Raw genomic sequence first — 24962 nt, 5'->3', positions numbered from 1 at the left:
AAATGTCAAAAGGAAAGTCTTAGTCATAATGAAACGGTGCGTTTGAAGCACAACGTTTAAAAGGGACGAAGCTTTTCTACTTCCTCGGTCGGGTGATGGAGTCGCAGGAGTTACCGGAGTGTCCTGTGTGCTTGCAACCGTACGACGGCGTGTGTGCAATCCCGCGGGTGCTCGCGTGTGGCCACACGGTGTGCGAAACCTGCCTTGTAAACCTCCCCCAAAAGCTCCCGGGAGCAATCCGCTGCCCCGCGTGTACTGCGCTCGTCAAGTACCCTCCAGAGGGCCCCACGACTCTCCCCAAGAACATCGACCTCCTCAGACTCATCCCCGGGTCTGGAAGTACCCGGAAACACGTCAACAAATCCCCACATGACTCCCGTGTCCCTTTCCTCCCTCGGTCTTGGTCAGACGAGTTTTACTCCAATTGGAAAATCTACATTCTCCCTACCGACGCTGTTGAGAGACAAAAAGTAAGTCTTTTGGCTGTTGGGTCTTTTTCAAGTGGGGATGAGGGTGGTTCTGGGTTTACGGCTGGCTATTTTGTTAGAGTCATGGATTGTTTGAGTGGAATGAAGGAGGAGGAAAGAGAGGAGTTGGGTTTAGTTTTAAGTGCTTTTAATAAACAAAGTGGTAGAATTTGTAGGGTTTTGGGTTTATGGGGTGATCTTGGAGATGGGATTTTGTATATAGTGAGTGAGAAGCTAGAATATGGGAACTTTTTGGATAAAAACTTGGGTGGTTTTGAAAAGGATGGGTTTTTTAATTTTGCAATGATAGGTATGGAAATATGTGAGGCATTTATTGCTTTACATAAAGAAGGGTTAATTGCTGGTTGTTTAGGTTTTTCTTGCTTTCAGTTTGATGATTTTGGGCACGTATGTCTTAATTTGTGTGAGGTGTTATTGATTGGAAGGGAAGTTCTTGTAGTTGTTGCAAAGGTGGGTTCTAGCGGGAAAAAGATTGGTGATGGAGAAATTGTTTTGTTGATAAAAGATTTGTTTAAAAGGGATGTGTTTGTTAGCCCTGAGGTGTTGCTTGAGCTGTTGGAGAAAGAGGGTATTGTGGTAGAGTGTGGTAGCTCAAGATATTCAATAAGGTATAGCTCGGATGTCTGGTTGTTATGTTGTATTTTGCTTAGGATTCTCGTTGGGGAAGTTTTTAGTGATGAGTTGGTTGATTATATGTGTCATGTTATTGTGAAAGGAAGTGAAGATCGTGAATTGGATTGTTCAAGTGCTTACATGAGTTTGATGGAGAAAGTGAGCTCTTTGTTGGGAACTAAATTTGGTTCAGAATATGTGTCGTTGCAGCAGATTCTTTGTAAATGTTTGGAGTTTGATCCAAAAAATCGTTCACTTGTGAGAGATGTGTGGAAATTTATTAGGGAGCTGGTTATTAAACCTCAGTTTGATAAAATGGTCAAATTGGATGGAGCAAGTTATGATGAGAATAGAGGCCGATGCTTAGTTGTTGGAAAATTGTTTCTGTTGTCCAGGGAAAGAATTGAAATACAGGAAAAAGATGTGTCACAAGGAATGGAAACAAATGGTGCAGCAAATATGGTTATTGGTCTCACAGAGGGAAGCATTAAATCTAAAGATTTGCAAGGCCATCTTGATTGTGTTACAGGATTAGCTGTTGCAGGTATAACTTCTTTTGTCTCTGTCTTTGACATATGTGCTTCATTTTGGTACTTTTTAATGCTACCTGACAATTTATCATAGATGTTTGTTGAGTTTATGGTAAGAAATTGCAACATATTGCTGAAACTTAGAGTTCAATGTATCTTTGTTATTTGTGCCATCTTTCTTAATTTTCAAGAATCAGAGCCTAAGTGGTTCCTAGAAATTGCTTCAATTCTGAGTAATGGTAAAAAATGGGACATTTCCATGCTATCAATGGAATTAAAGGAATCTCTCCTACCCAAATGATGGAACGGCTTCTTAGTAGTTGATACTGTGGTATGGCTTCTGTATTTATGAACTTTACAAGCCTAAGGTCTTTAAATCCATGTGCATTCAAAATTTTTAACTTCGCATTTGCTGTTGCATAGTTGCTAAGGGAAATGTAAGCACAGTTACTAATTACTTGCATCACAAGGATCTTTTGTTATGGGGTGGGCGAGTGTGTTGTGGCCCCTTGGGGTTTGGGGTGGGGGTGGGTGTTGTGGATTTGCTACATCAAAAAACATAATTTCTTCCTTTGCACAAGTGCTTGATATATGATGTTCCTCTCATTGTCCCCTCTTCTCATGGATGCACCATGATCCTTGGAATAACTCTTGGAACCTTAAATTGAATGGTATTTGGTTAAACTATGTTGTTTTCCCTGTTTATTTCTCTTTTCAATGTTGATGGTTTTTCAGATCTTCCTCACACAGATAGTTTGAAATGAGGTTTTGAGTCTTAGGTAATTTAGGAGCTGTGTTCTGATTTTTTTTTTTCCCTTCTGTTGTAGGTGGTTATCTGTTTAGCTCCTCCTTTGATAAATCAGTCAAAGTATGGTCTCTGCAGGTATTCTCTCTTAATTCACCATTTATTCAAGTGGCTCTACTTGTATGGTTAAAATTCAACATTACTCTGTACTTGTAATTTTTCCGTGAGTAATTTAACTTGGATTATTGGCTCCTTTTGAATCAGTTCCTTCCTGCATCTTTTTACAGGACTACTCTCATTTGCATACATTTAGAGGCCATGAGCATAAAGTCATGGCTGTTGTCTGTGTGGATGAAGAACAGCCATTATGCATTAGTGGTGATAGTGGTGGTGGTATATTTGTATGGAGCATTAGTACCCCTTTTGCACAAGAGCCATTGAAAAAATGGTACGAGGAAAAGGATTGGCGTTACAGTGGAATTCATGCTTTGGCAATTTCAGAGATTGGATATTTATATACTGGAAGTGGAGATAAATTGATTAAAGAATGGTCACTGCGGGTATCTTCTTTAATTTACAGTGATCTGCACTGCTTATGTCTTCTCCTTGTGAAATGTTAGATGGTCATGCAGAACCTTGCTTTGCTGTTTATTCCAGGATGGCACCTTTTCATGCTCTATGAGTGGCCATAAATCTGTAGTTTCCACGCTAGCAGTGAGTAATGGAGTTCTTTACAGTGGGAGTTGGGATGGAACTGTTCGATTATGGAGTCTAAGTGATCACAGTCTTTTGACAGTTTTAGGGGAAGACACACTGGGATCTGTGACCACTGTCTTGTCTCTTGCAGCTGACATGAATACGCTTGTTGCTACTTACGAAAATGGATCTGTTAAGGTTCTTTGTTCTTCAAACTGCTCTTGAATTGGTCTTGGTTTGTATTCTTATGTGCATTTACATTTTTCATGGAAATGAATTGATGTCACATTGCAGTCATGGCTTGTCATAGAATAACATTGTACCAAATGATAGTTGATAGAATGATGCCAATATCCACATCCTGAAACTACCTTGCACGAATGCTAAAAGTCTTATTTGAATGCTTTGTCATCAAATGTATTATAAATTGTGAAACAAAAGGAAACATTTATCTTATAAGAAACTCTAGGGTGGAATATATAAACTTGCAAAGTTGCAATGGGGTGTTGCTATTAGCTTGTCATCTCCATGTGAAAAGGCCAAATGCAGATTGCTGTTCTCCCCTTCCCCACCCCTTCTTTCCTTTTCCATGTATTTTCTTGAGTCTGTTTCCATCCTTTCTGCCTCTTTTCAGATCTGGAGGGATGATGTATTTAGGAAATCTATACAAATACACAATGGTGCCATTTTTACTATTTGCTTGGAGGGGAAGTGGCTTTTTACAGGAAGTTGGGACAGGACCATCAAGGCACAGGTTTGAACACAGCCTGTCATTGTATTTGTTTAGACTTCACTAATTGATCCTTGTGTGCCTCTGAATTAGGCAGCTTTGATGGGGATATTAACCTATGTAAACTTTATTCTATTATTACATTTACATCTAAGTTTGTTTTTACTTCATGTTTTATTTTAAATTTGTTGAATTGATTGGTGCAGATTCTTTTTAATTTATGTTTATATTTACAATATCATTAATGTAATTGAGTTGCAGGAATTAGCTGGAGATGATTTTCAGGTGGACCTTAGACCTATTGGATCAATTCCTTGTGATTCTGTCATAACAGCTTTATCATATTGGGAAGGGAAGCTTTTTGTAGGTTTTGGTGATAGGACTGTTAAGGTATGTACATCTTTTTGTATATTTTCATGAGGATTTCTCCTTCTGTAGCATTGATTGGGAGATGACAGTCCAATGTGTATTTTACACAAATAACCGCTTGGTTGTTTTGAAGTATGAGTTTTTAACTCAAGAGAGACTCCCCTGTTTCTGTTAGTAGGCTTTAATCTACGCACGCGTGTATAAACCAAGAATGAAAAGGAAATTTGCTGGTTTTATGTTTCTGATTACCGTCTTTTGTTTCTTTTCCTTCCAACAATGGATGAATTGCTGGATCAGTTAACATTGATCTGATTATGCAGGTATACTATTATGGGAAGTGATCAAAGTCTCATTGGGATTGCTGTTGTTCTCTGCTCTATAATCTTGGTTAAGCACTTAGCAAAACCTTGATTTTCAGGACCAAGAGGTTTCTACGATGAACTTTGTACAGAAAAATATACCAATACATGCATACGGGGAACTGGTGGCTATTCACTCTCAACACATGTATATCTGTTGGTGTCAGTGGACCAATTTGTAGATTGTAGAACCTGTAGTGCTCAAGTTGTTATATCACAAGCCAGGATAACTAAAATTAGCAAATACATGGATTGACCCCTTTTTTCCGATTGTTATATTTGGGAAGCAAGGCTTTGCGTTGCAATGTGTGAAATACAATGTAAATATTTATATAAGGAAATAAAAGATTATTACAAAAAAACAGAGAGAATTCAAGAATGTTAAATGTTCTTTTGGCCTAAAATTATTATTATTTCTTTTACGGTTATTACTATTATTATTTCTTTTATGGCCTAAAATTCAATGAATAATATTGTCATTGAGAAAGAAAATGAATTTATTGAATAAAAATTTGCATTGACTCAAAATTGCTTCATGTTGCACTGTCTTTCTCTTTTAAAAACATATCAATATAATTATGTTATTTTCAATTAATTGAAGGTAAGTTAAAGGAAATTGGTAAGTTAAATATGTAAAAAAAAACAGGATTTTAATTGAATAAAACAAATAAAGGTTTCTTATTTAGCAAGTAAATGCATAACAACATTAGAATAAAAAGTAATAAAATAAGAGAAAATTGTTCTAGCAAATACATATACTTTGTTTATCTTGTCAAATATGGTAAATATTCGAGATGAATGACTTTTTTATTTAATTTTGACTTTTTATATTAATGATCAAATTAATCCTAATTAATTCATAGAAGGTAAAACTATTGGATATTTAAAATAATTTAGCTACAATAAATTATTTTTAAATTAAAACTGTATCAAGTCAAATAAAACACATTAATAATGGACAAATTGTTTTAAGTTAGGCTAGAATGTTTTTTTTTGACAAATATTTACATTAGATCAAGAAAATAAGATATGAAAGGAAACAAATGGTATGGCATTGATGTAAATAAACAGAAAAAAGTACTTTTTGGCGGGGAACATGGAAATCCTAAAAGCAATTTATTTATAGTTCGTTTCCTTTTTTTCATCGCTTGGCTTCTAATGAAGGAAAGGTGGTCTCAAAGCTTAAAATGCAAGAAGAAAACTCCAGCCAAATGATTTCATAGCTCATAGGATAAGCCAACGGCAACAAACAACTTCCCAAATGGCCACATTGCCTTCTCTTCTCAACGCTTCTTTCCTCACCCAAAAGCCCCTCCCTCAACGGAAAACCCTCCCTTGTACAAAACCCACCACCTCTTTCCTCTTCCCTTCCTCTTCTCCTTCTTTCTTCAGCCTTCGACGACAACATATTAATAGACAAGCGCCTATAGCTGCATCTCTCAAGGTCCCATTTTGTGTCTCATCTTTTTTTACTGTTCTCAATTGCTGACCAGCTGTTTGATTTTTTGTTTGCGTGGAGTTGCTGTTCAATTTTGATGCTCTCTTGTTTTGTTTCAGGAGGACTTGGGTCGTTTTAAGAAGACTTTGGGTGATTTTATTAGCTTAAACTACTGGGTTGTTCGAGATTATTTTCGTCTTGTCGACTCTGTTAATGTACTGGAGCCAGAGATTCAGAGGCTATCTGATGAGCAGGTTGGTCAGCTTGTTTACAATCGATTACTCGCATTTTTGTTTGGGTCATTGGAATAATGGTCGTGCTTGTTCTTGTAGCTGACTGCTAAAACTTCTGAGTTTAAGAAAAGGTTGAGTCAAGGGGATAGTCTTTCTGATATTCAAGCGGGTTAGTTTTTATTAATGCTTCTGTTCAAGAGGGATGAAATTATGGAAATTTATATGAAAATTAATGCTCCTTTTATTGTTGGTTTTACAGAGGCATTTGCTGTTGTTCGGGAAGCTGCAAGAAGGAAGCTTGGCATGCGCCATTTTGATGTGCAGGTCTTGATCTTTTTATGCTTACAGACAACAGCATGTGTGGCTTAATGCTTGCATGGATACTGTGTGATCATGCACCTATGATTATGTAACTGTATACAAGTATATTTGTTATTCATTTGAAGTTAGGTAATATTGTATAAGTTTTTTAATGGTAGATTATTGGTGGAGCGGTACTTCATGATGGGTCCATTGCTGAGATGAAAACAGGGGAGGGAAAAACATTGGTTTCCACATTAGCTGCTTATCTTAATGCACTGACTGGTGATGGTGTCCATGGTAGGCTTTGTATCCTGGCCTTTTTTTGGGGAAAAATTTATTATAAAGATGTTATTCTTTATGGTTTCTGTGATGTTGAAATAAATTTGAAATGAGATACTTGTTCAAACATTTGCATATGAATATCAGATATTCGTTTTAAGATAAAAGTTTCGAGATATAAGGATTATAAAATGTTTAGCATAAGGGACAGCATTGTTGATCTGATTTTACCTCTAACTATATTCTCAGCAGTCCTTTGAATTCCCTTTTATTGCAGTGATAATCTGGTTACGACATGTTACTCTTTCATAAGCTCTTGTTGACCAAATGGTAATGCATAATTTTCACTTAAATTTGACATTGTTGCTTTTGCCATTAACAGTTGTAACTGTGAATGATTACCTTGCTCAACGTGATGCTGAGTGGATGGGTCGAGTTCATCGCTTCTTAGGTCTTTCGGTTGGGCTTATTCAGGTATTTGTTACTGAGAGTTGCAATGCTCTAGAAAGTGTCATAATAATATATTCTCACAGACATGTACTTGGGTCAACCACCAGATGTTTTATTTTATTTATGCAAGAGAAACAAATCTCTATAACCATTGATATACTTATATACTCCAAATTATAATAGTCTTCCCCATTTTTGATTACATATATAGAAGGGGATGACAGCTGAAGAGAGGAGAATCAACTACCAATGCGATATAACATACACCAACAACTCGGTAAGTGTTCCTTTAGAGTGGTGTAATTGGATGTTGACTACCACATATGCATTTTCTCTTCCCCCCTCCCCCCTCCTTCTCTTTCCCCTGCCCTTCTGTATGTCTTGTTTCTCATACCATTGTTTTTGAACGTTGTTAGGAACTAGGCTTTGATTATCTTCGGGATAATCTTGCTGGAAATAGTGATCAACTTGTGATGAGATGGTATGTGTCAGAGTCCTATTTCAATTCGGTCTTTGATTTATTTTATTGGACTACTAGCAATAAACTGTGCAAAAACAGGCCAAAACCATTTCATTTTGCAATTGTTGATGAAGTTGATTCCGTTCTCATTGATGAAGGAAGAAATCCTTTGTTAATAAGTGGTGAGGTAATATAAAACTAGCCTTTCTTCGTTGATTAACTGTTTTTTGGGGTTCTGTGTGTAATACTACATTTTTAGAATCACAAAATTGGTTGGGAGCTATTTTTAGAAAATGTTTAACAGATTGCCTGTGAAAAGTTCTGAAACATTGAGACAAAGTCTCAAAGTTGTAGAAATAGCTTGTAATAGCCCCTTGCCTTTTCTCTGTTGTGTTCTAGGCTAGTAAAGACGCTGCGCGTTATCCGGTTGCTGCTAAAGTGGCTGAGCTGCTAACAAGGGGTCTGGTGAGTTCAGTTGTTTGTCTTCATCTTTTGTTAAACCATAATATTTTGTTGCTATGCAGCTGGCATTGTAAGCTTGTACAGTTATTTTACAGAAAGGTAATAATTAAAGTAGTTTCTCTTTAATAAATTTTGTTAACAGCATTATAATATTGAGCTTAAAGATAATTCAGTGGAGTTGACTGAAGAAGGAATTGCACTTGCTGAGTTGGCTCTTGAAACGAATGATCTGTGGGATGAAAATGATCCCTGGGCAAGGTGAATAGTTTCCCTTTTCCCGTTGTTGTCATTCTTTAATTTCCTTGTTACAGATGATGGATACTATTGAGGGTATAAGCAATATGTCCTTTACACTTTTTGTTCCAAATATCCGTTTCTCTGTCGGCAACTTCTCACAGTTTTATTTCAACTCTTCACTAACACATGATGCTTTTAAAAGGCCCCAAAAGAAAATGTTTGACCAAATGCAAAATGATTTCTTTCTTTCATTCATTGTATATTAGAACTTTTCTGGGCTGAATTTGTAACCAAGTACCCGGCTACTGTGTTGCTGGTGGTTGAATAAGATCCATTGCACAACACGATACATGTCTCATGTTATGCTTTTTTCCTTTATGTTTTACTTGGTGGTTAAATTTTATATTGTTGCAGATTTGTGATGAATGCTTTGAAAGCTAAAGAATTTTATCGGCGAGATGTCCAATACATTGTCAGAAATGGGAAAGCTCTCATTATCAATGAGGTGTTTGTGTAGTATTTTTGATGTTTCAGCGTCTTTGTTGCAGTACCAGTCCCTTCTTTTATTTCATTTATGTAATATTTTGCTTATCCATTACTCTACCATGATTGTATGTAATTACCGGAAAGAAGTTTCCTGCAAACCGTCTAGCTGGCCTGTGCTAGCTCAAGCTGGCAGGCGAAAGACAAACCATTTTACGTTTTTCAGCCAAAACATGATGATCACTGCACTAAACAACGGTGGTAAGAGTTAGAACTGCAGGGGTGCAATTACCAGTAGAATGGGATTTCTGCTTTTTAAAATTGAGCTCTTTATTGATAGCACAATTCAATTACTTAATTACTTAGCTTTAATTATGGCAGATGGTTACCAAAATCTCAAATTGTAAAGTCCAATGTCTATTAATATATAACAAACATTACTAGGTGCAAAGTTGATTTCTTTATGTCGTAAAGACATCTTGGTTTCATTAAACCTTGTTGAGGTAGAACATTATCATGTCTTATAGATTGATGACTAAAGCTTGGAAAAGGATAAGGATTTTATTGCTATTGGTGTTTCATTTAATTTGCAAGTTTAAGTATATAACTTTTGTTTTTTTGATGGCAATGAAACATTTATGAAACCCTGCAGCTGACAGGCAGAGTTGAGGAGAAACGGAGATGGTCTGAAGGAATTCACCAGGCTGTAGAAGCAAAAGAAGGTCTGAAGATTCAGGTAGATAATGATGTCTGCAAAGTGTTGTCTTAACTTTGTCTTGACCTATATCAAATATAAATCTTATTCGTCTATTCAAAGTTGTTACTTTTCTATACTTGTTAGGCTGATTCAGTTGTTGTGGCTCAAATCACCTACCAATCACTATTTAAGCTCTATCCAAAGCTTTCAGGGATGACTGGGACTGCAAAAACTGAAGTAAGGATGGATTTGTACACCATATTTGGCCATTTCTAATTATTAATCCTTTGCTAATTTCTAATGCAATTTAAATGAAAAATTGCAATCTTCTTGTCTGTAGGAGAGGGAGTTCTTGAAAATGTTCCAGATGCCTGTTATTGAAGTGCCCACTAATCTTCCAAATATTCGTAAAGATTTACCCATACAAGCTTTTGCTGTAGGGCATTTAATACTTGTAGCATTTTCCTTAATAATGTTTCTATTTTTTATGATGATCTTGTTACAGTTTTTCTTGATTGATTTTGGTTTTTTTATTCTCCTAAGACTGCTCGAGGGAAATGGGAGTATGTTAGTCAAGAAGTGGAATACATGTTTAGACAGGGCCGTCCAGTTTTAGTTGGGACCACTAGGTAAATTCTCCAGCAGCTCTTAATGTGATTTACCCTTTTCTCTTTTCTTTTAATCTTTCTATTGTATGGATAGTTAATAGAATTGGTCTATTTGCATCTGTTAAGAGTGTTAAAAGGCAAGAAGGTCCTTAGATATGATCTATCATCTACTTCATGCAGTGTTGAGAACTCTGAGTATCTGTCCGATCTTCTGAATGAGAGAAATATCCCTCACAATGTCCTGAATGCAAGACCCAAGGTTTGTTAAGATTTTAATTCACTGATACCTTGCAGTTGGATGTACAGCTTACTCTATGGGCTATAGTTCTTGCTTGGCACCAATCATTTTATCTTTATGCAAGCTTCTTTTACCAGTATGTTTTTTTCCCTTTTATTCCATCAGTATGCAGCAAGGGAAGCGGAAATTATTGCCCAAGCAGGCAGAAAGTATGCTATAACCATTTCTACCAATATGGCTGGCAGAGGAACTGACATTATTCTTGGGGGTAATCCAAAAGTAAGTCTACCTGTTGGATGATTCATTTTATGTTTAGTGCCCCTAGTAATGTGGGAAAAGGTACTTAGAATGATACAAGATCATTTTATAGCAATTTTGATGAAATGCATTTGTATACATTTCTCTTAACTTTTTCATGTGTGACTTCCTTTTCTGGAGTTCTTTTTCTCAAAATATATATAATGAAAATGAAGTGACATTCACCACTTGTTATGCCTTATCAAGATGCTTGCAAGAGAAATTATAGAGGACAGCTTGCTTTCATTTGTAACAAGAGAAGCTCCTAATCTTGAAGCCGATGACATGGGAATTTCAAAAAAGGTAATTCTTCCTTGTCACCGATAGTTGGCAAGGAGTAAATTCATGATTCTTATTAATATTTTGGTATAGGTGTTGTCAAAGATAAAGGTTGGACCATCATCAATGGCTTTGTTAGCTAAGGCTGCCTTAATGGGTTTGTGACTCTTAAAGCTTCTAGTTAGGCTTGCTTTCCCTATTATACCTTCATTTTATTGATATAGATATGTATATTTAATTATTCTGATTCCACTCTTCTTTTCAATGTGAATCAAACAGCAAAATATGTTGGCAAAAGTGAGGGAAAGAGCTGGACATATCAGGAGGCAAAATCTATCATTTCAGAGTCTGTGGAAATGAGCCAGTCAATGCCTTTGAAAGAGCTGCAGAAGCTTATTGATGAACAGTCCGAGATGTACCCTCTTGGCCCTTCTATAGCGATTACTTATTTGTCTGTTCTCAAAGATTGTGAAGTACACTGCACCAAAGAAGGGTTTGAAGTGAAAAGGCTTGGGGGGCTTCATGTGATCGGCACATCTTTGCATGAATCCCGTAGAATAGATAATCAGGTGACTACTTAAATGCAGTAATGATATGATCATTTATGCTACATCTAAACCATGAGTTAGTTAGCATTTCTGAAGTATCTGTCTTGCTTTAAGAAAATTGCTATGATTTTTGCTATTTAAAGCAAGCGAAATAATCTCAAACTTGATTTATTATATGTCAAGCGAAATAATCACAATGAAGTGCCAAGTATCCAATGTAGCTGTTTGATTTATTATATGTCAATTCCTGCATTTAAAGCTAACGATCAATAGGTTGATTTCTATTGGTCATTTCCATCGCATATGTTATTGTCTCATTGTATGTATTACTTGATGAAGATGCAATTATTTTCTGGATAGATACTTTTCTAGATTGAATGAACTGCTTTGTGGCAGTCAATCCCTTGTTATTGATTTTCCTTTTTCTGCTTATTCAGTCAATTCATAGTTCAGTTGGTCATACTCCAGGCATTTATTAAGGAATAAAACCATCTATACACAGTTCCATTGTCATAATGTTTGAACTAAATTCCAAATATTCTGAATTGACTAACAAACTTTTGTTTCCCATGCATCACATTTACTCTCAATGGTCTAAATGTCACCATTTTCCAAACGGTTAGATTCTAAGAAGATAGAAATTTAGATCTAACTGTATATGAAGACAAGGCTCTAAGTTTCATTAGAAGCAATGTTTTTGTTCACATTTGTAGCATGTAAAATACAAGATATGCACTATCCTCGTACACTTATAAATGTGCATGTATATTTTGGAAGTCATAAATCTTATAGTATGAGATTTCATTACGCCCAAATTTATTTTATACTCATTGTCGGTGCACAAATAATATTCTTTGAATTTGGATGACTAACTTTCGAACGCATTGTGTTCTTATTGGAATTTTGATATGTGATAATCATGACCTGACTATTAGATGACATACTCCTTTAATCTCCTTTGATAATCACTTCATGTTACTCTTGAATGCTTGCACTTCTAACATCAGAATACATCCTGATAGAATATTATACAAAATGCATTACTGTTAACCTTGTTCATTTAAGGAAGAACTTTTTTTGTTTTTTGTTTTTACATATTTTGGGGTTTTGGGGGTGGAGAGAACGGATTATGTATCTTTTATTTCTTTGCTATTTATTGCAGTTTAAACATGACTCTAATTTTAAATTAACAATGGCAATGGTCTTTCACAGCTTCGTGGTAGAGCAGGAAGGCAAGGGGATCCTGGATCCACACGGTTTATGGTGAGGTAGTGTGCCAGTAATTATTTCTTTATGTCATCAAGACTCAAATGGCTTTTGTGGAAAAAACTTAAAAAGAAAAGCTTAATGAGACTGGTGCTGCCCATTTCCACTCAATTTAGCAGGCCTGCACAGGTTACTAGGGGTTGGTTGAATGATTTTTCTTGTCCATCATGCCATTATCAGGCCCATCCAAGCCGTTTCCATTAGATATGGTATAAAGTGGTATTAAAATAGGAAAACAATATATTCAATGTAGGAATAGATTTTCTCTACAGGTATTGCTCTAGGGGACTAGTTTAATCTCTGCTACATGTTATGAGCTACCATAGTTTTCCACAAAGCCTTGACTCACTATTTTAGGGCTTCTTTTAACTGATCTTTTAAGGTAATTAATGTTGGATAGTATAAAATCCTCTTTCAGTGAAATTGGTCTGTGGACTATGAACTGTCTATCTATGTCTGCTATCCCAATAATAATTTTTTTTGAGCCTTTCTTTCGGTTTTAAATAAAAGCAGATTGTTGTAATTATAAAGGTGAAGATGGTCAATTAGGTGGCCCAACAAAATTAATGCAGCCCGAATCTCAGTCTGAGATTTCTATATAAATTAGGTTGAAGAGAGTTATTTATTTTAATTGTTGTGGTTGGTTCCCAAGGTAGAGGGGGAGAGGGTGGAAAGATAAGATAAAAAATTGGTGCATCTTAAAACGGGTTGGAGTTGTATTGCACCAATTGAGGGAAAAATGTGGGAAAAGCACTAAAGGTGATTGGACATGCGATTTAAATACCTGAAAATGCTTCCATAAAAGATGTGACTCAGTGGAGTATGCCTATGCCAAAAAGGGGAGGTGGAGACCAAAGAAGGCATCATTTGGAGAATAGAGGCTGCAATAAAGGACCTTATTTTCACTGATCTATTCAGGAGATGGTCATAAATAGCTGACAATGGTGTAATCCATTTCATGTAGTCAACTGCCAACAGCACATAGTAGGAAGAAAGCTTTTTTATCAAATGCTTGTCGTTGCACCCAAGGAGAATAGGGGCTGAAGGGTTGTCATTGGGGTAAGTAATAACTATTAACGTACAATCTTTGCAGCATGTATCTGAAAATGAGGTAATCACTTACTTGATGAAACAGAGAGATAGATAAATAGAATGTGATTGTAAATCTGAATGAATTCTTGGGGTAGTTGGCTTCTCATATAATAGCCACTGTCTTGTCCAAAACTATTTACCATCAACTTCGTCTGCTATTTATCAAAAATATCATGTCAAATGAAACTTCAGCACTCATGGGGAATCTGATGATTGTGCACTCGTCTTGGCTTTTTCATAAGTGATTTTCTTTAGGGGAAACCCCAGTCATGACACCACTGGAATTTACATTTTCTTCTCAATAGTTTAATAACTAAAATCGTCTTCTATATATGTATCCTTTTCTTTTTTCCATTTATGGTATAGTTAACATTGTTTAGAATATTCATAGATTATTTATTGATGTTTAAGCTTGCAAGATGAGATGTTTCAAAAGTTTAATTTTGATACCGAGTGGGCTGTGAAACTTATTTCAAAAATTACAAATGATGAAGATATACCTATTGAAGGTGATGCGATTGTAAGCCAGGTATGCATTCATGTATTCTGTTTGAGAGCTTTAAGCCTTTTAAACATCATCTTCTTGTTACTGACTTAAATGGCTTTATATTTATAGCTTTTGGCGCTTCAAATCAATGCAGAGAAGTACTTCTTTAACATAAGAAAGAGCCTGGTTGAGTTCGATGAAGTTTTAGAGGTATGTGCTTGGAAACAACAAAGCCATCTTTGGATGTCTTGCCTAAGTTATTGATGTGGTCTTGCTCTTGATAGGAGTTTGACTAAACCTTCATTTATGTGTTGGAAGTTTTTAAAGGACCATCTAGTAGGTTGCTTTGCTATTTTAATTGAATAAGGCACATTATCTACAAAATCCTTTAAAATGATGTTACTGCAACTTTTTATTCTTTATTTTCTATTAACTAATACCTTTCATTTAGCAGACGTATTGGTGATTGATTTCCATTTGAATTCTTCAATTTATCAACCAAGAAAAATTGTAACTTTTAATCTGAAATGAATCCTTGAATTTCCAATTTAAGTAGGGGACCAACCATCAATTATCAGCTCATTAAATTCTTTGGTTTGCTTTTATCAGGTTCAAAGAAAGCATGTCTATGACCTCAGGCAATTGATTTTGACGGGTGATAATGAAAGTTGTTCTCAACATACATTTCAGTGAGTATCATTCTGATACGTAGCAACTACGTTGGTGTGACCCAGTGTAGTAGATTTCCCAAGTTCAATTGCAGTCCACCAACACGCATGGTCCAGTGCACATGAGTGCCCCTTTTTTCATTTTTTAGCGCAAAGTTTTACACCCTAAACATGTCATAGCAAGTCATAGAGGATGGGAACAATATGAAAGCAAGCCAATCATGCCATTATGCTTCTTGTTGTCTGAACTATATCAGGGACGGAATTTTTGGAAACCAGGTTATTTAGGATGATGAAAAGAGCCTTTATCAGAAATTGCCATGTGAAATTCAGGCAACTTTTTCTTCAAATTATAGTTTTCATTGTGCATCTATTTTTTGTGTGTGTTTACTCAGTTTTGACTAGGATAACGACATATGTATAAAAGTTTAAGTTGTTCAGTGTGATATTTTTCATCTAAATCTAATGAAAAATGAAAAAAGAAAAAGAACAGAGCAGAACAAGATTCCTGGTCTGCTTGCACGGTTAGCTCCCTTCTTTCCCCTGTCATTCAAGTTCCTTTGGGAAGAGAGCCCTCGCAATGTAACTGGGTTATTTTTGGCAAATAGGAGCTGTAATGCAAGTTAAGCAATGCATACCAACAAGAAATTTATAGTATATGACCACAAACATTATTTATACTTTTATAGAATGTAGAGAATATGTGATAGCCATTTTAGTATCTCTTTCTACCTTTTCTTGCTTGATTTTATCAATTATTTTTTGTTGTATTGTGCTAGATTTCATTTTATAGACAGGTGTCTTTGACATCATTATGTTCAGTAAAATATTATTAATGTATATCTAAATCATGCTGGCAACTATTAGTATGTTGCCTGGCAGACCTCTGCTTTACAATGTGTAGTTTTTATCAACTGTTTTAAAATTTTAGTAACATTAAAAGAGAAAATTTGCTCAATAGGTACATGCAAGCAGTGGTAGATGAAATTGTCTTTGGAAATGCTGATCCGCTGCAGGTAGTGAGTCTCTATCTTGAGATGCTGTCTACTCCTGCTCTTCTTTTAAGACTAATCATGGTAATCCATTCTGTAGCATCCAAGATACTGGAGTTTGGCTAAGCTTTTGAAAGAGTTCATTGCTATTGCAGGGAAGCTACTGGACGGTGAGCTTATCTCTAAGCACCACCTCAGTTCTTTCATACCTTTTTGGCATATTTTATCACTTATTGGTCTGGAATTACATCCTACCACATCAGCATAATTCCTTATTGCATGGAATTTCTGCAGACTCATTTGCGTCAATTACAGAGGAAGATTTACTCCAATCTCTTAAACAGCTACATGAATCAAATGCTGTAGATATTGACAATTTGCACCTTCCAAACTTGCCAAAGCCTCCAGATTGCTTTAGAGGAATCCGCAGAAAAATTTCTTCATTGAAGCGCTGGCTTGCTATTTGCTCTGATGATTCAACAAAGTAAAATATTAATAAATTTAACTGAGCATTAAGCTTCTTTCTGTTTAGTTTAGTTCTAGACTATTTTGATATTGAATACTAGCCTTTGATATTTCTACTCTAGGAATGGGAGATACCGGCCAACGACTAATCTTCTCCGCAAATACCTTGGGGATATTTTGATTGCTTCATATTTGAATATCGTAGAAGAATCTGGTTATGAGGATGCTTACATAAAAGAAATTGAGGTCAGGTGCTTCCTTTGCATGTTTATAATAACTCGAGTTGTGTTTCCGTGGCTTGATTCTGTGACAATTACTGTTGACCTTGGCAGGGTGTTCCTTTTACCTAACTGCTTTCACCTTCCAAACTCTATTTAATATGTTTGTAATTGTATCACATGTTTTGCTTTAGTTAAAGTGAAGTATGTGTGCTTGAGAGTGCTCATATCAACAACTTTTCTTAATTATCTATTCTTTTCAGCCTACCTCTTACTACCGCTTATATGTCAACCGAGATCTTGTTTATTTCCTCCTTTTTTGCTGCTAATCTTCTTAGTATTGGAATTCAGAGAGCAGTTCTTGTCAAGACTCTGGATTGTTTCTGGAGGGATCATCTCGTAAACATGAACAGGCTGAGTTCTGCGGTACTTAATCTAAATATGTTGTTTTATTCTCTTCAGCGTCAAATGTGGATGCACTCTTATGGCATTCTTTGACAGGTAAATGTAAGAAGTTTTGGGCACAGAAATCCTCTTGAAGAATATAAAATTGATGGGTGTCGATTTTTTATCTCAATGCTCAGTGCAACGCGAAGGTTAACTGTAGAATCACTCTTGCATTATTGGTCATCCCCTATGGAGTCACAAGAGCTATTTTTATCATAAAAGCAAATGTTGATCAAGCTAAGGTTTGTTTCTGCTTATGTTTGTCTACTAATTTCTAGATGGGCATGCTTTGGAACTGTTTTGGTTGTATGATTACGTGAAGGTTTGCCACTTAATATCATTGACTTGTATCCTTAAGGATGTGCTTGGCTTGCAGGAAGGAATAGAGTAGGAATGGAATAGTCATTCCGAAGGAATAAGAGATGAATAGCTATTTTAAAGTTTGGTTCATGAGAATGGATTAGGACAAGAATTGTTATTATGAATTATTCCAATGTTTGATTGGCACGAATAGTTTTAGAAATAACTAAAGAATAAGTGACAAAAATATCATTTATTATGATATTTAATTTTTAAATTAAAATATTTATTGTTTTAATAAATTTATTAAAAATATTAATAATTGTTATTTAAATGTTAATATAATTATTTATTTAATTTACAAATTATTAATAATTTATATTTCATTTAAAATATTAATAATTTATATTAAAACATTAATTTGTTATTTTATTTTATTCTTTATTTTTGAGATATTAAAATATAAAAAATTTATAGTTACAATTTTAATTTAATTTTTAAGTTTAAAATATTCTTTTTATAATTTATAATTAAAACTTAAACCTTTTTATTTAAATTCATTTTAATTTTTTTTCTTTTAATTTTAAATTCATTTTAATTTAGTGAGGAAAGGAGATATGAGAAAAAGAAATTGTAAATAATGAATAAATTTCCTTTTATATAGTATGGTAATTCTTAAAATTAGTGAAGGGTATTTGTGTCTACTAATTTTTTTACTTTATTCCTTCCCTCTTGGAATAGTCAATACCAATGGCCTTGGTATTGGCTATTCCACCATCTCCCTAAATGGCCATTCTAAGGAATAGTCATTTCTTCCAACCAAACAAAGTGTTAAAGAAGGATTAAGAATAAGGGGAATTGAATTCCATTCCCCCAACCAAACATGCAGTTAGTATCTAAACTAGGCAGTCTTATTTCTTATATTCTTATGGTTATCTTTTTTTTTAATTAATTAATTTTAAATTTTCTTTTAGTCAATCATTTTTTCCTCATTGATATGTGTAAAATTTCATGTTGTAGCATATGCCATAAGACCTTTTTCCTTTTTTGTTGGCTGTTGATGTTGATTATGTTCACCCTCTAGGGATGTATCTAGTGCATTTGGATTGGATGAAGTTTTATTGCCAGTGTCTTCAGTGATCTACAGTGCAACAAAATCTCATCAATGGTATACAGAAGGAGATAACATAGGACCATTCTGACAAGCATATTGTGTATTTCTTATTCCATTTTTAGTCGCTTATTAATGAAAGTGCTCCTGTCAGCTTTGAGAAGTAGTACTCTTCTTTGGGTGGCAGGGTGGCCAACGGAGTCAGGATAATGTCTAGCCACAAGGTTTATTTAGAGCTTGGATTGTGTATGGTCTTTCAGTTAAGTTCAAAGGAACAAGGTTTCCATTTTTTTGGAAAGATACAACTGCAACTGTACCAATGAATTAGAATGACCCAACAAATTGGTCTTTATATCACTCAGGGATACATAACCTCACTATGTTTTTGGCCAACAAGTTTCACACTGCTCTTGAAGTGACCTGCATTTTTGAAGCATGCCAAATGCAATGCTCTACAAAGACTTTGGTTGTACCATGAATTTTATCATCAATGAAGAACATGCCTGTTGTACAATACCATCAACATTTCTCAAAGTTCATCCTTGCATGTATATATGTATTGAGATCATGGAATTTTTATCATGTACTACGGCAAAAGCGAATATGAAATTTTGAGTAGACTGAATAAGTTCACATATTTAAGTTTTTTTTTATTCTAGAAAATATTTAAGTTTAATTGAATGACTTATATTCTGTTTTCACTGGCATTCTTTGTGTTCATATAGCTGACCAGCTGAGCAATCCGTACGAGTATGATAACTTGTTCAAACTATTCTCAATCAATGTATCAGAGGGCATTATCTTCCCCCATTCTGCATCATCGTGCCTATGTTTCTTACAGGTCCCTTAAACCATTTTCTTGCGCCCAGAATCCACCAAAGCATAACCATTGCGAAAACTATACCCATAGCGACTGGTGCATAGTTGAAGTTTCTCCATCGGATAGGATAAAGAGTTGGCAGTAGAAAGGCTGAACAGGTATAGCATATCCACAAGAAAGCTACTAAGCAGACTGGCCTTCTAGATCTACCCAAGTAGAATGGTCCTGGCGTGAAATTCTTCTCATCCATCACCAGCCTCGCCAAGATTGGCATTTTAGCTCCCAACCCATCCAATTGTACTAATAGGTATAATAGCGGCGATCGCAGCATCCAGTTTCAAGATCGGTGGGCCAAGAATGATGCCGATTGCCGCACAGAGCCACACCGCATTTGTTGGAACCTTATGCTTTGAGTTAACCTTTCTCCAAAAATGTGAGAATGGGATCCCCCATCCCTTGATAAGGCATAGACCTAGAAGAAGCCGAAGTCACTATCTATTGTTGGATGTTTGGACGATGACCTTAGGAATGAGAACACCGTAAAAATGAGACAGGTGAATTTTTGTGGTGGTGGGTTCATGAAGGCTGTACTATCTATCTGGCTGCACTTGTAGTGACTGAAAGTCCACAAAAGAAGAAAGATCCTCAAAAGTTTTTGTAAATAATCTTATATTATTTTTATTTAAGATATTTAAATAAAATATTATTGATTTAAGAGTAAATGTCATGTTTTCACAATTTTAATCCAAAAAGCATGTTTATCAGGTAGAGTAAAGTCTTACTCATAAATCTAAGAACTATCGCACGGATATATGACATTTACCTAATCTGTGTGCAACCCCTTGTGCACTGGTCCATGTCTATTTCAATCCTAATAGCTTTTATGAAGAATTTCATATTAATGAAAAGTTAAATAGATTTTAACATCACTTGTCACGAATTTATATTTTCAATTTAAAAAATATACCTATCAAGTGGAGAAAGATTTTTATTTATAAACTCAATATATATTTCATCTCTTATTAATATTAGATTCGTAACATAAATATGAAATAGATTGAATTATTGGTTACTAAGAAAAAAAGAAATCGAATTATTGGTTTTAAATTATTAATTACTATCGTGGACCGTAACAGATGAACCGATAGATTCCGTGGCTCCAAGCGGCCCAGCTCTCTCCAGACTTTTGCCAAGAAATATTAGACTTTTGGGACCGCTGGGCCCAGGTAAGAAGCATGCTTGCTGGCTTTGAATAGTATGCCTATCTAGGCCTACAAAATGTAACCTAAAGTCCGGGCTGTTTGGACTCAGAGGCCCACTAACCCATGTTAGTCCAGCAACCACAGCACAAGTCAATGCAACTTTTTTTTTGTTTTTCATTTTATTTTATTTTATTTGAAGAGCATATTCTCTTTTGCATCTTTGATCCTGTGAGTCATTGCATGAATAATTAGGTCATTATTCTTTTAAGTTTATGTCACTTTCACAATTTACAATATTTATTTTATCTATTACAAAATTTTACATATAACAATGAATAACAAATCAAAGATGTATATACGTATCGAAGTAGTTTAATGAATTATTTAATGAGAATAGATGTTTAATTATTTGATTATAAAACAACGATTCATTAAAATTAAACGTGTGCCATATATTCTTTCATTTGGGGTTAATCAACAAATTGATGGAAAATATCACTTTCAATCTATTGCAGTAAAAGATTGCCATCAAATTAAGAAATATTTTCATAAAATATTCTACGGATGATTCTATTATGCATTGTTTAGCAATATCAATGTAAGTGTCAATCAATATCATAACTAGGTAAGATGAGATTCATATGTAATGAGTGTGACATCAAATTATTGAAACAATCAAAATATATATGGAAAGATAGGTCATTCTATTCTATTTTTAAACCGTAATTACAAAATGTCAAAATAATAATGATTCAGCTCTCAATTATTGACGGCTTAAATCACGTAGTTTTTAAAATCTTTAATTTAAATTGGTAATAACAATTGATTTAAATTTTTATATAAATTTAATAATCACATACTCATATCTGATATGAAATAAAGTATAATAAAAATTAATATAAAAAATTTGAATAGAATTTAGTGGAGCAACTTGCGTTGAGAAATCATCACTAGACAAATGAAATTGAAAAAAATTACTATAATATATATATAAAAGAAAAAGATTGGTTGACTTCGTTAATTAAACATTATCTTTCTTAGATAAATGGCTTGCATGTTTAATTTATTCAACATATATGAGAGTCATGCATGCACGAGAAAGATATATTCGATAAAAAAAGAGATAAAAAATAGAAAAAAAAAGAACTAATATCTTCCTAGTTTTATATGTGCCACTATTATTTCCTTTAAATATTGTTCCTTAGACTAAATAAATGTATTTTATATATCACAACCCATTCTTAAATTTTGAAATTTTCAATTTTGAGATTATTATATATTCTTCTTTTCCACTATATAACAAAATTATTTTAAGTGAAGTTTGTGCATTAAAGACTTAAAGTGAAGGCATAAAATATGTTGCCACACAAATCTATCACGGATTCAACATCAATTAAAAATGAGATGGATTTTTGACTTTATAAATAAAGGCCTTCTTTCACTTAACAAACATATTTTGTGAATTGAAAATCTGAACCCGTAACAAATGGTAATAAAAACCTATCCAATTCTCCACCATTGTAAAACCGTCTTGAGAAATATCAAGATCGAGCTCCTACTCTTCTATAAATGAAAAGTGTCATTGCCGAATGTCATGAATCTCAAAATCTTCTTTTATTTTTTTTGGCAAATACAAAAATTATTTAATTAATTAAATTTGTAAAATGTCTCCCTCAAAAAAATAAAAAATAGAAAAAGTAAAATGCCATCTTCATGAAAACATTAACATTAAATGATAGGACCAAATTATTTAAAGCCTGGCTGACGAAATGGAAACACACATGCAAATTTCCAATTGCGGCATGCCTACGGAACCCTAATTCGGTTCTTAGGCAGTTACATAAATAATCAAAGCTTATTTTGTTTAATATCAACTGGCTAGTAAATTTATTCATAATCTATCACTTTTAAACGTATGAAATTAATTATTTTGTAATTTCTAGATAGGAATATACCCTTTATGTTTTTATTAATTCAATTTACATGATTTTGCTCACAAAGTGATACTAATCACATATATAAAATTAAGCAACTCACATTCTTTTCTTTCCCAACGGCAAAATTGGTGCACAGAGCAGACTATGTCAAACACATCTCTCTCTGGCTCCCAATAATTCTTTATTACATTGAATAAAGAAGTGGAAGACAGAGACCAGAAAACCAAATCTATGTACAGACTCCCTAGACCATTTCTTTGTCATGGAAACAAATGCCTTCTAAATCGGAGACACCCATTAGTCAGCACCATGTGAGGAGGAGAGACTTTCTTCAGTTTTAAGCCATGGGAAAAGGGAATCAGTAGTTCGTAATTAATTAATTTTAACCCTAATCCTGGATTCATGCAACATTAATAATACTCAATTGAGCTCTCACTCCTGATCCCAAAGCACCTTCAATCCGAAGACAATGTCTTGGGGGAATGAATTTAAATACCCGTGGCCATTATGGCTGCCCTTTGATTAAATATTTGATAGTGATAAACTGATGGTCAAATTCTTATTATTGTTAGTTAATAATTAAGCTGTTTTATGTTGTTAGTTAAGAGAAGTTAATTGGCATGCTTCTTCAACAAGGTCTGTGTCCTTTTTGCATTCATTATATTAATTTAGCTTAAGAAAAACATTATCAAATGTGCCCAACTGCAAACCCCGAGAAGCGATCAAATCCATGTTCTTAACTCCCTATTTAAGATTGGTAATTTTAGGCACCTAAAAGCCAATTAAACAAGAAAGTCAATGAGTACTTTGTAATCAGGTATTTTGTATTATTTGGTCCCATTAAGTAAAATTAAGGTATTTTATAATCAAGTTCAATAAAATTACTGCATATCATGAGTTCGAATAATGATCTTAGGTACCCGCTACTTGAATCAAGTAATGATAATTCTTTATATATAATTTTTTAGAATTAATTTAACATTTACTAAAATTTATTAATTATTCTAATTATGATTTTAACTTTTAATTTATTAATTTAATTTTTATTAATAATATACATGAAAATTGATTTAAAATTTTTTTAATCAGATATTTAACGAGTATAAGTATTTAACGGGAGCATTTAGAACATTCATATACGAGTTCGAGTAACAACTAAAAAATTTAATTAAATATTTGTAGAGTTTGGATATCCTATCAAATAATAGGATTCGGATTCAAATGCTTTAAAATATTAAAGTTAACAGTGAATTTTGTGGATTGATTTCTTGTCGTAAACCATATTTCTCTACTAGATTGGTTGGGAGGAGGATTGCTAGCTGCAGACTCGTGGAGAACAGTCCTTTAGTTAGTACAAGTTGTACCATTAAGCAAGATTTAGATTTTTCTAATTGCAAATTAATTAGTTGACATTTGACCAACAAAACCATGTTCTGTTTAACAAAACTCACAATTAATTACTTAAAAGTCATTGTCCTGGATTGGATTATCTGTCTTGATTGTTAATTAATCCTAGCTTAGAACAACCTTTATATATATATATATATATATATATATATATTAGCCCTTGCAATTTTCTCATCACTTCACGGGGACAGTTTGAGAGGATGCTTTGGTTTAGTTAATTCATTCCCAGACTCTTATCATATACCAAAATTAATTAACAACAATTAATCTCAATTATTTTTTGCATCATTCCATGCTTTTCCAATTGTGAGAGAAATCAAACTAAATGCGTTCAAACATCTAATTTATTGGTTAGTGTATAATCTTTTTGCTTAAAGGGAATTTAAAGTTTTTTTTAAATAATAAAAAACTAAATGATATTAATTATGAGTGACGACATCATTGCTTTAATTATTACTATAAATAAATTAAGATTTTTTATTTCTAAAAATGTCGAATTATATATATGTATAAGCATGGACTGCAAATAATGATTAAGAAGGATGGATCGTGGCGCATGATGCAGCAGTGGTTGTGTACCACAAGATCCAAAACATGCCAATTATGCAATTGCAAGCTTGAGGGTTTGATCATGTATTTGACCAATGCTGTGAGGCACTTGAACAAGTACAGCAATGAGTTCATTAAAATTTGTGATCCTAGTTCTTCATCCGACGGCCAATATAGCCTGTCTCTTCAAAGCTGTACCCTAACATTAGGACAATTATTGGAATCATGATCAGAAATGGCCAACTATGCATCAACTGCTCATACAGTGCAGCTTCTTGAATAACAGATCATTATTCCCATGTCAAATTATTTAAATCTTATGTTTTTATTTAAAGATAATTAATGTTATAATTAATGTAGTTTATATTATACACTTTATCAATGAAATTCTTTTAAAATGTATACAAATTTAATGAAGTAATATATATATATATATATATATATATAGATAATGGTAAAT

At 34.0% G+C, this 24962-nt stretch overlaps 1 protein-coding gene across 8 annotated transcripts; it reads left to right on the top strand.

The window, feature by feature from the left end:
* Positions 1-16: 16 nt before the first annotated feature.
* On the top strand, positions 17-20123 carry SECA2 (Preprotein translocase SecA family protein). 8 transcript variants are annotated; one of them, XM_089783513.1, is made up of 37 exons: positions 17-1644; positions 2458-2513; positions 2663-2935; positions 3033-3269; positions 3706-3825; positions 4063-4191; positions 6087-6221; positions 6300-6369; positions 6460-6524; positions 6680-6800; positions 7165-7256; positions 7444-7509; positions 7649-7713; positions 7792-7879; positions 8092-8157; positions 8297-8412; positions 8806-8896; positions 9527-9610; positions 9716-9808; positions 9912-10007; positions 10115-10200; positions 10360-10438; positions 10583-10696; positions 10922-11017; positions 11087-11150; positions 11273-11562; positions 12754-12809; positions 14311-14428; positions 14516-14596; positions 14996-15075; positions 16016-16070; positions 16147-16216; positions 16341-16530; positions 16634-16757; positions 17081-17155; positions 17231-17418; positions 18561-19302. In XM_089783513.1, exons 1-36 carry the CDS (start codon positions 96-98, stop codon positions 17393-17395), a joined length of 5355 nt encoding a protein of 1784 aa, XP_089639639.1. In that variant the 5' UTR covers positions 17-95; the 3' UTR covers positions 17396-17418; positions 18561-19302. The 8 variants fall into 8 exon arrangements, 7 of the variants coding, with proteins under 7 accessions (XP_089639639.1, XP_021285028.1, XP_089639638.1 ...); XR_016351208.1 differs by lacking the exons at positions 17-1644; positions 2458-2513; positions 2663-2935; ... (1 more) ...; positions 3706-3825; positions 4063-4191 and adding an exon at positions 5679-5973 and having other exon boundaries at positions 18561-18644; positions 18775-19302; XM_089783512.1 differs by lacking the exons at positions 17-1644; positions 2458-2513; positions 2663-2935; ... (2 more) ...; positions 4063-4191; positions 18561-19302 and adding exons at positions 5679-5973; positions 19429-20123.
* Positions 20124-24962: the final 4839 nt, after the last annotated feature.

This window comes from Theobroma umbraticum, unplaced genomic scaffold (assembly GCF_002168275.2).
Source record: "Theobroma umbraticum cultivar Fairchild unplaced genomic scaffold, ASM216827v3 scaffold_51.0, whole genome shotgun sequence".
NCBI classification, from domain to species: Eukaryota; Viridiplantae; Streptophyta; class Magnoliopsida; order Malvales; family Malvaceae; genus Theobroma; species Theobroma umbraticum.
Note: the sequence above shows the minus strand (reverse complement) of the source record. Positions and strands in the feature narration are given on the sequence as shown.